Raw genomic sequence first — 17347 nt, 5'->3', positions numbered from 1 at the left:
GTTGTTGGGAGCTCCTTCAAGATGGATCTTGTGTCCTTTCAACATGTGCCTGCCCATGTTTGAACACTGCTTTGTTTTCTGGCACTATAAGATGTTGTAAGCTTATCTTGTATTTTTTTCTGCCCTGCTTCCTCTGGCCAGAAAGAGGTTTTCTCCTGGAATTTTATATGCTTCCATTACTGTGTTAATTGTGAGAAAAAGAAAATTGAGGATTCCACATGTAGAGCCTGATTTTCCTGGTGTTGTGGCTAGAAATAGGGATTTTTCTTCACAGTCTTGTTGTCAGTACCGTCTGCATACCTTTGGAATTTAGCCTGCCTTCTGGTCAAAACCAGGAAACAAAGAAAGAAAATAACCATATGCCCTCACAGCTCTCTCCCCTCCACCAATTGTAGAGGGGTCATTATTCAAGTTTTGATTTCAGTCTCCAATCTGCCTATTATTGTTTCCCTTTCCGAGTTCTTCGGTTGTGTCATCATTGGTGGAGACAATCTGTAATCTTACTCCATCTTGGCCAGCCTACCTTGCTTGTTTTGAATAGCCAAACTTCTTTTTCATTAATTTACCTTTGGTAATTACATATATTTTATTGACAGGTAATTTATTCTTATTCTGTCAATTCATATACAATTGAATACTTATATTTTAATGTACAACCACAGTTTTATAATTACATTAGAAATACATCTGAATTTTATTTATGTATATCATGTAAAGCATTAACTGGTATATTCTATATTATGTATTATCCATTCACATATATACCTCTGATGTTCTTACAATGCTCTGTTTTAATGTCGAGTCAGTGGTAAATTAAGTGAATTAGGTTTCTATTGAAAAATAATTAATAATTTTATGTATTTTTTAAAATTCAAGTGAGCAGTGAAGATTCAGAAGATTCTGATTTTCAGGAATCAGGAGTTAGTGAAGAAGTTAGTGAATCCGAAGATGAACAGCGGCCCAGAACAAGGTATTATAATTGGTTTTTAAAAAATTTTAGGAATTAATCTGAATGACCATGCCTTCAAATGATTTATATGGTTACTGTTACCAATAAAGGTAAGTTAGTGTGATATATAATATTTTGATTTGAAACTAATTGTTATACTTAATAGTTTAAAAAGAATCTAAGCATATTTTATGTGTAGTTGAATTATGTATTCTAACCTGGGTAGATTTTCAGTCTGCAAAACCACTCGTGTCTGCAGTGTTTTATTGTTACGGGGGAAATTGTAGGATAATAGTAAAGAGCCTTTATAGAAAAACTGCCTCGGTCTAACTTTGGGCTTTTCTACTTTCTGTTTGTATAAATAATCTATCCTTCAGTTTCCTCATCTGTAAAGTGGGGGATTACAATATACTTGACTGACTATTGTGGGCATTAAATGAGACAATACGTGTACAAGGTTTATAATAGTACCTACCTGGCAAATAGTAAGTGCTCAATATATAAATTATTGGTCTCAGTAGTACTACAGTAATAATGATATGCTTGTTCTTGTAACACGAACAGTCACTGATCTAGATTACCTGTAATTTAAAATTTGGCTTCCTTCTTAGTATGGTATGTTAGATAATACTACTACTACAATTTTCTTATTTCCCCCAGAATAACATAATCTTTCTACAGTTTATCAAATGAACAATCTGTGTGTGTTTGTGTATGTATGTCTACAAAGGTGTCTATCTGCATTTGTAAGTTTTAGAACATTCGAGGTTTTTTTAGGTTAATACTTACCAGGTTGTGCTTAGAGTTTAGCAATATATTATACTTTAAGTCAATATAAAATGAAAATGATAAGATATGATGAGAGGTTTTTTTTTTTTTAAAACCAAGATACAATTCAGCATGTTATACTGTGGAATACAGTGGTCTTCAGAATATTTGCAAAGTTGTGCAACAAACACCACTCTATAATTTCTGAACATTTCCATCATCCAAGAAAACAACCCTGTACTTACTAGCAGTCATTTTCCATTCCCCATGCCCTCGTACTCTAATAAACACTAAAATCTACTTTCTGTCTCTATGGATTTGCCTGTTCTGGACATTTTGCATGAGTTGATTCATATAATGTATATCCTTTTATGAATGGATTTTTTTTTTCACTTAGCGTAATGTTTTCATGGTTCATCCATGTTGTAGCCTGTATCAGTACTTCATTCTTTCTTTAATGATTATTTCTAATAGTGGTAAAATGCACATAACATAACATTTACCATCTTAACCATTTTTTTTCTTTCATGGTATTACTGGGAATTTTTATTTTCATCTTAACGATTTTTAAGTGTATGGCTTAGTAGTGTTAAGTACATTCACTTTTTTTGAACCAATCTCCAAAACCTTTTCCCCTTGCAAAATTGAAATGTTACTCATTAAACCACTCTCTTTTTCCTCTTCCCTGAAGCCCCTGGCAACCACCATTCTATTTTCTGTCTCTATGAATTTTACTACTCTAGGAACCTCATATAAGTGGAATCATACAGTATTTGTCTTTTTTGACTGGCTTATTTCACTTAGCATCATGTGCTCCAGGTTCATGTATGTTGAGGCATGTTTCAGAATTTTCTTCCTTTTAAAGACTTAATGTTCCATTGTATACCACGTTTTGTTTATCAGTTTATTTGTTGATGGACATTTGATTTGTAACCTTTTGGCTATCATGAATAATGCTGCTTTGAACATGGGTGTAGAAATATCTCTTCAAGTCCTTGCTTTCATTTCTTTTGGGTATATACCCAGAAAAGGAATTGCATGGTAATTCTATTTTTAATTTTTTGACGAACTGCCATAATGTTTCCATAGCAGCTGCACCATTTTACATTTCCATTAATAGTGAACAGGGTTTCACTTTCTCCACATCCTTACCGACAGTGGTTATTTTGTCTGGATTAATGTAGCTTTGTGTACCAATTTCTAAGCCCAGAAATATTTTTCTCACCAAAAGTTGTTACTTTTTTTTTTAAATCTCTGTGACCTGTTATGAAGAAAACAGTATTCAAATTTGTAATCTGCTTTTTTTTAGTGATGATGAATGTTTTTTAGTATGTCTATTGGCTGTTTGTATTTTATACTAGAAGAATAGTCTTAATGTCCTTTTATGCATCTTCTTACTCATACAACAAACCTCCCCTCAGGATACTGTAAAATGTTGATCATTGGATTAAAATGAAGGGTTAGGCTGCTGCTGGAATATCCATTTTGAACCTATTGATTTTTTTTTTCTGTTTGTTTTTAGGAATGCATACAGAGGTAGAACAGTTTTAAAATAGTACATAACTTATTGATGGAAGTTTATTATGAAATATTTTATTTTGTGTTTTAAATTTTCGTCAGGTCTGCAAAGAAAGCAGAGTTGGAAGAAAATCAGCGGAGCTATAAACAGAAAAAGAAAAGGCGACGTATTAAGGTTCAAGAAGATTCATCCAGTGAAAACAAGGTAATAATGACATTTACCACATGCTTGAATTATAACCAGTACAGTAGACTATGGTAATTATGCTGTTACCTCTCTGTTCCATTCATTCATTGTATTGTACTGGCTTATTTATATTTTACACTTGTGGAAGGATTGGTTATTGAATATATATATGTAAAAGTATTGATTTGACATTATCAGTTTTTTTCTATTCCTTAATTTCTAATGGAATTTTATTTAAGCCATTCTAATTCATTATTTTACATTTGTAGTGATGTGAGTGTTCTATTTTCTGAAGACAAAATACTATCCTGAATGATGACTCATATATGAATAAATTTCTTCTCATAGTGAAATCAGCCAATTTGAATTTTTGTATTTAAGCAGGCTTACATAAAGTAAAAGGTGTCTGTAATATGTTTGATTCTGTCAACACAATGCTCTTCCAGAGGGATATTTATCTTTTGAAAATTAACTTTTAAAATATTTTAAAATGTACGGTTCAGTGGCCTTAATTATATTCACAAGCAGAAACTCTTCACTCATTAAACATTAACACCATTTCCTTCTATCCCCCATCCCCTGGTAACCTCTATTTTCATTTATGTCTCCAAGAATTTGTGTATTTTAAGTACCTCATGTATATAAGTTGAATCATGCAATATTTGTCCTTTTGTGTCTGGCTTATTTCATTGACATAATATTTTCTAGGTTCGTCCATGTTTTAGCATATATCAGAATTTCATTCCCTTTTTAAGGTGAATAATATTCCATTGTAAGTGTGTGCCACATTTTGTTAGCCCAGTCATCTGTTGATGGACATTTGGGTTGTTTCTACCTTTCGGCTATTTTGAATAATACTGCTATGAATATGGGTGTTTACATATCTGAGTCCCTGTTTTTAATTATTCTAGGTATATATGGAAAAATGGAATTGCTACATCATATAGTAGTTGTATGTTTAACTTTTGGAAAACTCCACACTGTTTTTCTCTGGTATCTGTAACATTTGACGTTCCTGTTAGCAATGTACCAAGATTCCAATTTGTCTGCATCTTTGCCAACACTTCCTTTGTTTCTTTCTTTTTTCTTTTTTTCTTTTTTTTTTTTTTTTTTAACAAGAAACATCCTAATGAGTGGGAAGTGGCATTTCTTTGTGGTTTTGTTTTGTATTTTCCTAATGACTGGTGATATTCAACATCTTTTCATATGCTTATATCTTCTTTTGAGAAATGTTTATTCTAGTTGGTAACCCATTTTTAATTGAGTTGTTTGTTTTTTTTAATAGGTGTTGAAGAGTTGTTTTTTTTTTTTGAGACAGAGTCTCGCTCTGTCACCCAGGCTGGAGTGTGATGGCACGATCTCGGCTCCCTGCGAGCTCCGCCTCCTGGGTTCACGCCATCTTCCTGCCTCAGCCTCCTGAGTAGCTGGGACTACAGGTGCACACTGCCATGCCCGGCTAATTTTTTTTTTTTTGTATTTTTAGTAGAGACGGGGTTTCACCGTGTTAGCCAGGATGGTCTCGATCTCCTGACCTTGTGATCCACCCGCCTCGGCCTTCCAAAGTGCTGGGATTACAGGTGTGAGCCACCGTGCCCGGCCGAAGAGTTGTGTGTTTTTTTTTTAATACTACTCTATTGCTGAATATAATTCTAAAGGTTTTCAGCATGTTTTCTTCCACCTTTTCCTGCTGTGTTAATTAATGGAATATGAAATGGATAAATTAAATGACTTTGTACTGTTTACCTCTAATTGTTTAAATTCTGTAGAGTAATTCTGAGGAAGAAGAGGAGGAAAAAGATGAGGAGGAGGAAGAGGAGGAGGAGGAGGAAGAGGAGGAGGAAGATGAAAATGATGATTCCAAGTCTCCTGGAAAAGGCAGAAAGAAAATTCGGAAGATTCTTAAAGATGATAAACTGAGAACAGAAACACAAAATGCTCTTAAGGAAGAGGAAGAGAGACGAAAACGTATTGCTGAGAGGGAGCGTGAGCGAGAAAAATTGAGAGAGGTAACTAATTTCTTTCTTCTTCTTTTTCTTTTGTAGCTACAGGGTCTCGCTCTGTTGCCCAGGCTGGCCTCGAACTCTTGGGCTCAAGTGATCCTCCTACCTTGGCCTCCTAAACTTCTGGGATTACAGGCGTGAGTCAACACACCCAGCCTTAATTTATTTCTATTAATGATTTATTTTATTTGGTATATGACTTCAATATATTTCAGCATTTTAAGAGTAGAATGTTGTAATCTACCACAGATTTCTTTTTTTTAGACGGAGTCTGGCTCTGTTATCCAGGCTGGATTGCAGTGGCATGATCTCAGCTCACTGCAACCTTTGCCTCCTGGGTTCATGTGTTTCTTGTGCCTCAGCCTCCCAAGTGGCCGGGACTACAGGCATGCACTACCACACCCAGCTAATTTTTGTATTTTTCAGTAGAGTCGGGGTTTCACCATGTTGGCCAGGCTGGTCTTGCGCTCCTGACCTCAAGTGATCCACCTGCCTCAGCCTCCCAAAGTACTGGGATTACATGTGTGAGCCACCTTGCCCAGCCTCAACCACAGGATTTCTAGTTGCAATTGATTTTTCCTACTGTCACTATTTCATGCAACTTAAAATAGTCATTAAGCTTTATTAATTTAATTAAGTGCATGGAAAGCATTGAGATTCTTGAATGATCACCAAAATGGTTATGTTGTATTTTGGGTAGAGAAATGTTTCAAAATTACTTCTTAAATCCATAAAAGATTTCAGTTTTTTAAATGGACTTTATGTTACAAAAATTTTCAAATTCACAGGTGGAGAGAATAATATAATAATTCTCCCTGGATCTATTAACTCAGTTTCAGCAGTTACTAACACAGGACGAGTCTTGTTTCATCTTTTTTTTTTTTTTTTTTTTTTGAGATGGAGTTTCACTCTTGTCACCCAGGCTGGAGTGCAGTGGCCCAATCTCGGCTCACTGCAACCTCCACCTCCTGGGTTCAAGTGATTCTCCTGTCTCAGCCTCCTGAGTATCTGAGATTACAGGTGCACGCCACCATGCCTGGCCGTTTCATCTATTCTTTTTCCTTCAGATTATTTCAGAGCAAATCTCAGAAATCATATTCTGTTTATAAATAGTTGGGAATGTATTGTTAAAAGATAATGGTATTTTAAACATTACTGCAGTGCCATTATTAAACTGAATTCTCTCATTGCCTCACATAGTAGTTTTAAAAAATAGTTGGTATGGGCCTGGCGCGGTGGCTCACGCCAACACTTTGGGAGGCTGAGGCGGGTGGATCACCTGAGGTCAGGTGTTGGAGACCAGCCTGGCCAACATGGTGAAACCCCGTCTCTACTAAAAATACAAAAAAAATTAGCCAGGTATGGTGGTGCACGCCTGTGATCTCAGCTACTTGGGAGGCTGAGACAGGAGAATTGCTTGAACCTGGGAGGCAGAGCTTGCAGTGAGCCAGGGTTGCACCATTGCACTTTAGTCTGGGTGACAAGAGTGAAACTCTGTCTCAAAAAAAAAAAAAATAGTTGGTTTGAATCAGGGTCTTAACAAGGGCCATCTGCATATTCTGTTGTATTTGGATGTTACATCTCTTACCTAATTTTAACCTAGTTTCCCTTTGGTTCTTTCTTTTTCTTTACCCATTCTTACAGTTCATTTGCTTAAGAAACCAGATTATTTTTGTAAAATTTTCTATATTCTGAGTTTTGTTATTTGCATCCCTGTGGTACAGTTTCACTGGCTTCTATATTTCGTATAAATTGGTAATAAGATCTAGAGTCCTGATCAGATTTAGATTCAGTTCTCTTTTTGGTAGAAATACTCATGGGCAGTAATATGTACTTCCTTTTGGATCTCATTAAGAGGTACTTTAAAACTGCTTGTCCCTTTTTTTGTGGTACAGCTCCTCTAACTTTGTTCCACTTTTTCAGAATCTTTTTGGATATTCTCAGTTCTTTGCATTTCCACATAGTATTACGTTGTTGGTTTTTACAAAAATCCCTGTGGAATTTCTGTTGGAATTTTGTTGAATCTTTCTTGTAATGTGGCCAGAATTGACATCTTAACAGTGTTTTGTCTCCTATTACATGAATATAGTGTACTTCTCTATTTATTTACCTTCTCTTTAATTTCTCTTAGGAATGTTTTGTAGTTTTCTCTGTACAGGTCTAGTACATATTTTAAAAAATTTATCCCCAAGTAATTCATGATTTTTGATGTTAAATTGTATTAGTCCATTTTCACGCTGCTAATAAAGACATACCCAAGACTGGGCAATTTATAAAAGAAAGAGTTTTATTGGACTTATAGTTCCATGTGGCTTGGGGAGGCCTCACAATCATGGTGGAAGGTAAAAGGCACATTTCACATTGTGGCAGACAAGAGAAGAACTTGTGCAGGGAAACTCCTCTTTTTAAAACTATAGATCTTGTGAGACTTATTCACTATCACAAGAACAGCACAGGAAAGACCTGCCCCCGTGATTCAATTACCTCCCACTGGGTCCGTCCCACAACATGTGGGAATTCAAGATGAGATTTGGGTGGGGACACAGCCAAGCCATATCATATAGTAAATGTAGTTTCACGTAATGTTGGCATAATGACCTTGTGTCCTAAGCTCTAAATTTACTTACTCGTTATAGTAGCTTTTTTGATAAATTCTTTATGACTTTCATGTATACGTTTGTGTTGTCTGTAAAGAAAAACTATTTTGCTAATTCCATTCCAATCTGTCATTTATTTTTTTAAAATTATAAATGGTGAATTTCTTCAAATGCTTTTCATTGCATCAGTTGGAGTGACCTAGAAAATGTCTTGTATTCCTTGAATAAACCTTGCTTAGTCACGTTATATTACTCCTTTTATATATTGTATTGCATTTGCTAATCCTTCCTTCCTTCCTTCCTCCCTTCCTTCCTTCCTTCCTTTCTTTCTTTCTTTCTTTTTCTTTCTTTCACGATAGGGTCTTGCTCTGTCTCTCAGGCTAGAGTGCTATAGTGTGATCATAGCTCACTGCAGCCTCAAACTCCTGGGCTCAAGCAATCCTCTTGCCTCAGCTTTCCAAGTAGCTGGGACAACAGGCATGTACCACCATACCTGGTTAATTTTTTATTTTAGAGATTGGGTCTCACTATGCTACCCAGGCTGGTCTTGACCCCCTGGCCTCAAGTGGTCCTCTCCCATCAGCCTCCCAAAGTGCTGTGACTATAGTAGGGAGCCTCCACACCTGGCATATTCCATTTCTTTAATACATGTAGAACTATTTAGATCTTTTCTTTTTCTTTAGGTCTGTTTTGGTAAATTTCAAACTTAAGGAATTTTTCCATTTCATTTAAGTAGTCAAATTATTTATGTAAATTTGTTTATAGTCTTTCATTATACTTTGTAGGTTCTGTCATTTATTGTTTCTGTTAGGAATTTGTGTTTTATCATTTTTTCCTTGATTAATCTGTGCAAAAAGTTCACAATTTTACTATCTCAAAAAAAAAGAAAACGCAGCTTTGGATTTCATTAATTTTTTTTCTATTGTTTGACCCTTTTCTATTTCATTGATTTTCATTCTTCTTTTTACTGTGTTTATCCTTCTTTGGACTTATTTTCTGTTCTTTTTCTAGCTACTTAAGGTGGATTTTGGATCTTCTTTAACGTATGCATTTTTAAAGGTATAAAATTTGCCACTGTGCATACTGTTTAAACACTGCATCTTACAGATTTTGGTATTTTGTGTTCATTTTTACTCTGCTCTGAATCTTTTCTAATTTCTATGAGCCAGAATATGATCTGTCTTGGTGGATGTTCAATGTTTATATTCTGCTGTTGTTGGGTGACATATTCTATAAATTTTGATCAGATTATATTGATGGTTGATTATATTCACATCTTCTGTAGTTTTAATGGTATTCTCTCCAATCAGAGGAGTGTTGATGTCTCCAACTATAATTGTTAATTCATCTCTTTCTCCTTGTAGGTCTCTCAGATTTTGCTTCATGTTTGCTGGAAGTTGTTTTGTTAGGTACATATACATTTAGGATTACATCTTTCTGGTTAATTCCCCCTTTAACAACATGTAATGTGACTCTGTATTATCTGGTAATTTTCTTTCACCTGAAGTCTGCTGTATTTGATAATAATGGTAACGACATCATCATCTTTCTTTTCCAACATCTTAGGAAAAGTTTCATTTATACAGCCAGGTTGAAAGTATTTCATTGATTTCCTGTAAACTTACTTCCTAGATTTTTTTCATTGTCATATTTTTCATTTTCATCTTTCCTTTATTACATTCCTATTTATGTACGAATCTTTATCCATCAGTACATCTTTTTATGCATTTCATAGTAAATTGCATACATCATTTCATTTATCTCAAATGCTTTAGCAGGTGTATCATTAGCTAAAGTTCAATATTTATGTGTTTTCCTTTTTATGTAAAAGGAAATTTACTTAAAATGAAAGGCAAAAATCTTGTGTACATTTGTTTTTGAATAATATGTGGTGTATATTTTCTCATTATTTTTTCTAGTAATTTTGTTCCCCCACAATTTTATCGTGAAATTTGTAAATATATGGAGAGAATTGTAAACATGAACACGAATGTACCTACCATGTAGCTTCTTCATTTCTTAACATGTTGCTGTATTTGCTTTATTACATATCTGTTTTATGTATGCATCCATCAACCATTTTATTCGTCCCTGCTCTAATCTGTATTATTTCCTTTTATTCTCTAGCTAGGGTTTAGTTTGTGCTTCCTTTTCTGGTTCCTTAAGGTGTAAAGTTAGGTTCTTGATTGTGATCTTTCTTCTTTTCTACTGTATGCCTTTAGCGCTGTAAATCCTCTTCTTAGTACTGTTTTCTCTACATCCCATATGTTTTGTATTTTGTGTTTTAACTTTCATTTGTCTCAAGGTGTTTTCTAATTTTCCTTGTGATCTTTTACTTGATCCTTTAGTTACTTATTTAATTTCCACATATTTCTGTTCTTTCCAGTTTGTCTTCTGTTATGGATTTTTTGTTGCATTCCCTTGTGATTGGAAAAGATACTTCAGTCTCTTTATATTTATTAAGGCTTTTTTGTGCCTGATTATGTGGTCTGTCCTTGAGAATGTGCACTTGAGAGAAAATGTATAGTCTACCATTGTTGAGTGGAGTGTTCTTTATATGTCTGTTAGGTCTATTTTTTTTTTTTTAAAGACACAGTGTCTTGCTCTGTTGCTCAGGCTGGAGTGCAGTGACGTGATCATAGCTCACTGTAGCCTCGAACTTCTGGGCTCAAGTGATCCTCCTGCCTCCGCCCCTTGAGTAGCTGGGACCATAGGTGCATGCCACCACCCCAGCTAATTTTTTTAAACTGTTTTACAGAGGCAGGGTCTTACAGTGTTGCCCAGGTTGGTCTCCGACTCCTGGCCTCAAGTGATCCTCCTGCCTTGGCTTCCTAAAGTGGTGGAATTAAGGCGTGAAACACTGTGGCCAGCTCCAATTGGTTTATAGTGTTATTCGAGTCCTATATTTCCTTAATTATCTTTGTCTACTTGTTTTACGCATTTATTGATATTGGGCTATTTATGTCTCCAACTGTTTCTCTCTTTTTTTGTTTTAGTTTTCCCATACTACACTGATGTATATTTCTCCTTTTAGTTCTTTCAGTGCTTTCTTCATATGTCTTGGTGCTCTGTTGTTTGTTGTATTTATGTTTATAATTACATTTTTTGAGAACCTGGCTGTATTATCAATACATAATATCCTATTTGTCTGTTGTAACAGTTTCTGACTTAAAGTCTATTTTGTCTGATGTCTATATAGTCATCTCAGCTCTCTTTTGGTTGTTATTTGCATGGAATGTCTTTTACCATTCTTTCACTTTCAGTCTATTTGTGTCTTTAGATCTAAAGCGAACCTTTTTTAGATAACCAGTATTTGGATCATTTTTTAAAAATTATTATGTCCATCTATGTCTTTTTGATCCAGGAGTTTAATCCATTTACACTTGAGGTAAGTAGTGATAAATAAGGATTTACTTCTGCCATTTTGTGTTTTCCTTTTTCATTTTGTTCATTATTTTGTTCATTATTTCCTCCATTACTGCTTTCTTTTGTGTTTGGTTAATTTTTTGCAGTGACATATTTTGATTCCCATCTCACTTTCATTTTTGTATATTCTATATTTTCTTTGTGGTTATCATGGAGATTACATATAACATCCTAAAGTTATGAGAGTCTTACTTGAATTGATGTGAACTTAACTTCAGTTGCATACAAAAATTCTACTCTTCCACAGCTCCATTCCCCTGTATATTATGTGGTGACTCTGTTACAATTATTGATATCACAAATTACATTTTTATACATGTCGTGAATGGTAACATATATTCATAATTGTATTTTATGCTTTTGTCTTTTAAATCCTAAAGAAAGTAAAAAGTGAGGTTATGAAACAAAATTTTGTGAAACTAGGTTTTATATTTGCCCCTGTATGTATCTCTTCTAGGAGATCTTTATTTCTTTATATGGCTTTGAGTTACTTCTAGCATCCTTTCATTTCAACCTGAAGACTTCCCTGTAGGAAGCATTTTTTATAGGGCAGGTCTAGTTTTAACAAATTCATTCGGCTTAGGAGTGTCTTAACTTGTTCCTCTATTTTGAAGGATAATTTTGCTGGGTATAGAATCCTCAGCTGATGCCTGGCACAGTAGCTCACCCCTGTAATCCCAGCACTTTGGGAGACCAAGGCGGGAGGATCACTTGAGGCCAGGAGTTTAAGACCAGACTGGGCAACATAGTGAAACCTTGTCTTTACAAAAAATTAAAAAATTATCTGGATGTGGTGGCACACACTTGTGGTCTAAGCTACTTGAGAGGTTGGAGGATTGCTTTAGCCAGGGGTTCGAGGATACAGTAAGCTATGATTATGCCATTGTACTATAGCCTGGATGACAGAGTGAGATGCTGTGTCTGTTTTTTAAAAAAGAAAAAAGAATCCTCAGCTAACTTTTTTTTTCATTCATCACTTTGAAATATATTGTCACACTGCCTTCTGGCCTCTAAAGTTTTTGATGAGAAATTAGGTGATGATCTTATTGAAGTTTTTTTGTATGTGTTGACTTGCTTCTCTCTTGCTGCTTTCAATATTCTCTTTGTCTTTGGCCTTCGACAGTTTGTGTGTAATGTGTTTTGATTTATACGTATTTGAGTTTATCCCAGTTTGAGTTCATTCCTGTATTTGTAGATTTAAGCCTCTCTCCTTCAATTTGGGAAGTTTTCCACAATTATTTCATCAAATAATTGTTGCTTCTTTCTTTTTCTTTTCTCCTTCTGTGACTCTCGTAATACATAAGATGTTCTTCATGATGGTTTCCCTTCCATCCCTTTTTGTTTCTTCACTTTAGTTTTTTTTTTCCCTTTTTGATCTTCGGACTTGAGGATTTCAGTTAATATCTTCGTATTCACTGATTCTTCTGCCTGCTCAAATCTGCTATTAATCCTCTTTTGATTGAGCCATATTTTCCTATTTGGCTGTACCTTTGTGATTTTTTTTAATACTTTAAGTTCTAGGGTACATGTGCACAACGTGCAGGTTTGTTACATAGGTATACATGTGCCATGTTGGTTTGCTGCACCCATCAACTCGTGTGATTTTTTAAAATTGCATATTGGGTATTTGACTGTTGTAACTTGGCAACTCTGCATATGAGGTTCTCTCCCTTTTCAAGGGTTTGCTGGGATTTTAAAATATATATAAATTGTAGTAGACCTATTGTTTTAAGACTCACCCACATTATTTTTTCAAAGAGTGTTCTTGTTGTGTGTCATCAGTAAAGTCTCTGTCCCTTTCTTTCATGTTCAACTAATGTTTTGAAAGATTTTTTTGAATGTCTGCTGGGTGTGGTGGCTCGCGCCCATAATCCCAGCACTTTGGGAGGCCAAGGCAGGCGGATCACCTGGATTCAGGAGTTCGAGACCAGCCTAGCCAACATGGTGAAATCCTGCTTCTACTAAAAATACAAAAAATTTAGCCAGACATGGTGGCACGTGCCTGTAATCCCAGCTACTTGGGAGGCTGAGGCACAAGAATTGCTTGAACCCGGGAGGCAGAGGTTGCAGTGAGCCAAGATTGTGCCATTGCATTCCAGCCTGGGCGACAGAGCAAGACTCCATCTCAAAAAATAAAAGAAGGCTTTTTTTTTTTAATGCCTGCTCTCTCTGTTTGTAGATTGATTGTGCTGGTGCACTCCTTTAATCCATAACTAGGCTTCCACTAAACCTAAAGATAAGCCTGAGGGGAAAACTTAAAATTTTAATAAAGATATTTTCTGAGCATGTATTTTACCTGGACGCACATATGGCTTTTTGAATTATCCTATATACCTGGTTGCTTTTGAGTGTCCCAAATTTAAAAGTAGCTGCGTGTGGTGGCTCATACCTGTAGTCCCAGCAACTCTGGAGGCTGAGGTAGGAGGATAGCTTGAGCCCAGTTGTGTGAGGCCAGCCTGGGCAACATTGTGAGACCCTGTTTCTACAAAAATAAAGACTAGTTGGGCGTGGTGGTGCACATCTATAGTCCCAGCTACTTGGGCGGTTGAGGTGGCTAGATCGGTTGAGGTGGCTGGATCAATTCAACCCAGGAGTTCAGTGCTGCAGTGAGCTATAATTACACCACAGCACTACAGCCTTGGTGACAAAGCAAGACCCTGTATCTTGAAAAAAAAAATTCCAAAAGTGTCCTATCTCTAGCTATTTGGGCCTTAGGTGGTGTTTTGGGTGTGTTCCCCTGTAATGCCTTGCCCCAGGCCTGTAGTCACGTTGCAGTTGTTTTGTGTGTGTGTGTGTGTGTGTGTGTGTGTGTGTGTGTGTGTGTGTGTGTGTGTTTTAAAGCTGTTCTTGTTGTCCTTCTCACCAAAGCTCTGAGTTAGGTGAAGAAATGATGAGAGCCTTATGTCAGTCCTTCAAGTATCCTTCAGACAGGTTAGATAAAATTTACACAATAATTTGTAAATAACATCTGCTTTGCTCCCTCTGGTTTGTGGGAGGATACTGGGAAACAGGGTGCTGCTGCTTTGAGACTAAAACCTTCACCTTCTGGTAGGTGGTGGGGCAAGGACAAGTAAAAATGTTGTAAAACGTTCCTATTGTATTGAAGGTGACTTTTTTTCTTTTTCGTTATTTTAGAGACGGGGTCTTGCTATGTTGCCCGGGCTAGCCTCAAATTCTTGGGCTCAAGCGATCCTCCTGTCTAGGCCTAGTTGTTTGTACTACAGGCGGTCACCACCATGCCTGGCTAAGGTGTTGTTTTCTTGATTGGGTATTTGCTTGGTTGCTGTAAACCTTTGACTGTGTTCCAGAGCTCTGACAAAGTTGGTTCAGAAAGTTTCTACTTGTTTACAAAATAGTTCTGTGTGGGAACTGGAGCTTGGAGCTTCCTAATCTATTGTTTTGTTGATATCTACATTTTCCCTTCTTTTTGTTTTTGTTTTTTTTTTTTTGGAGACAGTCTTACTCTGTCACCCAGCTTGGAATGATGCAGTAGCATGATCACTGTAGCCTGGAATTCCTGGGCTCAAGCAATTCTCCCACTTCAGCCTTCTGAGTAGCTAGAAGTACAGGAGCAAGCTAATCTCTTCATTTTTGAAAGTTGTTTTCCCTGGGTATAGAATTCTAAATTGATACTTTAAAAAAATCTCTTTGAAGATGTTACTTCTTTGTGACATTTTGTTTGTTATCTTTCTCCTTTTTCCTTCATCTTTGCTCCTCTGCATGTGCCTTTTATTTCTTGGAAAGATAGTCTTAAAAGATTTTTCAGTATTTTAAGATTTTCTGTTAATGTCTGGCTTTCGGAAATTGAAGATTTTTATTTTCTTTGTTTATCCTGCTCTGGGTTCCTTGAACTTGTTGGATCTGTGAGTTTATAGTTTCATCAAATTTTTGTTGGTTTGTTTTAGAGACAGGGTCTTACTCTGTTGCCCATGCTAGAGTGCAGTGGTACGATAATTGGTCACTGTAACCTCAAACTCCTGGGCTCAAGAGATACTCTTGCCTCAGCTTCCGGAGTGGCTAGGACTAGAGGCATGCCCTATTGCTAATTTTTAAACTTTTCGTAGAAACAGGGTCTTGCTATGTTGCCCAAGCTGGCCTCAAACTTGTGACCTCAAGTGATCCTCACACCTTGGCCTCCCAAAGATCTTGGATTACAGGTGTGAGCTACCATATCCAGCTTCCATCAAATTTTTGGAAAGTTCACATCATTATTTTTTGAAATAATTTTTTTCTGTTCTATTTTTCTTTGGGACTTATATATTATGCTCTTTAATATTGTTCCATAGGTTTCTTATTTTCCCCCCTCTGTTTCATTTTGGATAGTTTTTCTTGCTTTGTCTTCAATTTTGTTGATCTTTTCTTGTGCACTGTTATGATATTAATCCACTTAGTGAATTACAGTGTACTATAATTTTCATCACTAGGAATTCCATTTAGTTTTTTGAAATATCTTCTATTTTTGTTTTCATTGTGTTCATGTTTTCAGTGTTTGGGCATTTTTTTTTTTTTTTTTTTCTGAGATGGAGGCTCGCTCTATCACCCAGGCTGGAGTGCAGTGGTGCGATCTCTGCTCACTGGAACCTCTGCCTCCTGGGTTCAAGCGATTCTCCTGCCTCAGCCTCCTGAGTAGCTGGGACTACAGGCGTGTGCCACCATGCCCAGCTAATTTTTATATATTTTTAGTAGAGACGAGGTTTCACCATGTTGCCCAGGCTGGTCTCAAACTCCTGAGCTCAAGCGATTCACCTACCTCTGCCTCCCAAAGTGCTGGGATTACAGGTGTGAGCCACCACACCCGGCCTATTTGGGCATTTTTAATCAGCTGTCTCACTTTACTTGTCTGCCTATTTCATTATTTCTGTTACTTCTTGGCCCATTTTTGTTGACTCTTTTTTCCCCTGGTTATTCTTCATATTTTTTTTCTTCTTGACAAACCTAGTAATGTTTTATTAAAAAGTTCAGTTTAATTTTGAAGCTTTTAAAAAAGCCTGGTTAATGCATTTCTTCAATACTCTTTAATTTATGAATTGCTTTGACCCACTGCTAAGATTTGGTCTCTTCATGGTCTCTACTGAATGCCCTGGGTTATAAACGAAGAGGCTACCGTGCCTCCTCTGAAATCGAATGCCTCCCAGCACCATGTGATCACTGGGAGCTGTTTAGCTCACAGCTTCTTGGTCATGCTCTGCCTGGCCTCACAAAGTTTCACTCCTCATGTGTGCATTTTAATGTTCAGCTATGACTCAAAGTGAATCCTGTCTTGATTTTGAGTTCTTTTTGTGTAGCTCTTTTTTCTTTGTAGTTCTGCCCCGCAACTTCAGTCATCTCAGCCTGACCTTTGTTTCTTCAACTTGATATATCTCCAGTGCTCTCCTTGGGAATCCCTTTTCCCTGATCCTTCAGGCACCAATTCAAGGGGAATATAGGGATCTTGTTGGTTTTCCTACTCTGAGGGATCAGGGTCCTGTGGTGTCTTTATTTAATGTCTGAAAAAAATTTTTTTCATATATTTTGCCTACTTTTCTACTTGATTACAGCAGGAAGGTAAACCTGGTTCCTAATAAACCATCATGACTGGAAGCAGAAGTTTGGCTCAACCTTTTAATATTTTGGTCATATGATTTTTTTTCCTTTATTTTCCCTTCAATTCAGATATGGGAGATATTTCATGTCTGTATTTATTTTTACTACACCTTAAGTGATTATTTGTCCTAAGTTTTTCTCCTATTTCATTGCTGTGTATTTATCATTTTTTTAAATTTCAGCTTTTAGTTTAGATACGGGGTGGGGGGGTACATGTACAGGTTTGTTACTAGGTATATTGTGTGATGCTCAGGTTTGGGATGTGGATCCCATCACCGTGGTAGTGAACATAGTACCCAATAGTTGTTCAGCCTATGCC

The 17347-nt window shown here is 36.3% G+C and overlaps 1 protein-coding gene across 9 annotated transcripts in view; it reads left to right on the top strand.

The window, feature by feature from the left end:
* ATRX (ATRX chromatin remodeler) overlaps positions 1-17347 on the top strand; it is a 286622-nt gene that overhangs the window by 131924 nt on the left and 137351 nt on the right. For all 9 annotated transcript variants that reach the window (XM_008978121.6, XM_003824403.6, XM_003824402.6 and 6 more), the window contains 3 exons: positions 877-970; positions 3338-3440; positions 5189-5428. In XM_008978121.6, coding sequence (XP_008976369.3) covers positions 877-970; positions 3338-3440; positions 5189-5428 — 437 coding nt within the window. The remainder of the gene's footprint in view (positions 1-876; positions 971-3337; positions 3441-5188; positions 5429-17347) is intronic.

This window comes from Pan paniscus, chromosome X (assembly GCF_029289425.2).
Source record: "Pan paniscus chromosome X, NHGRI_mPanPan1-v2.0_pri, whole genome shotgun sequence".
Taxonomy (NCBI): domain Eukaryota; kingdom Metazoa; phylum Chordata; class Mammalia; order Primates; family Hominidae; genus Pan; species Pan paniscus.
This window is presented reverse-complemented; position numbering and strand designations above follow the sequence as displayed.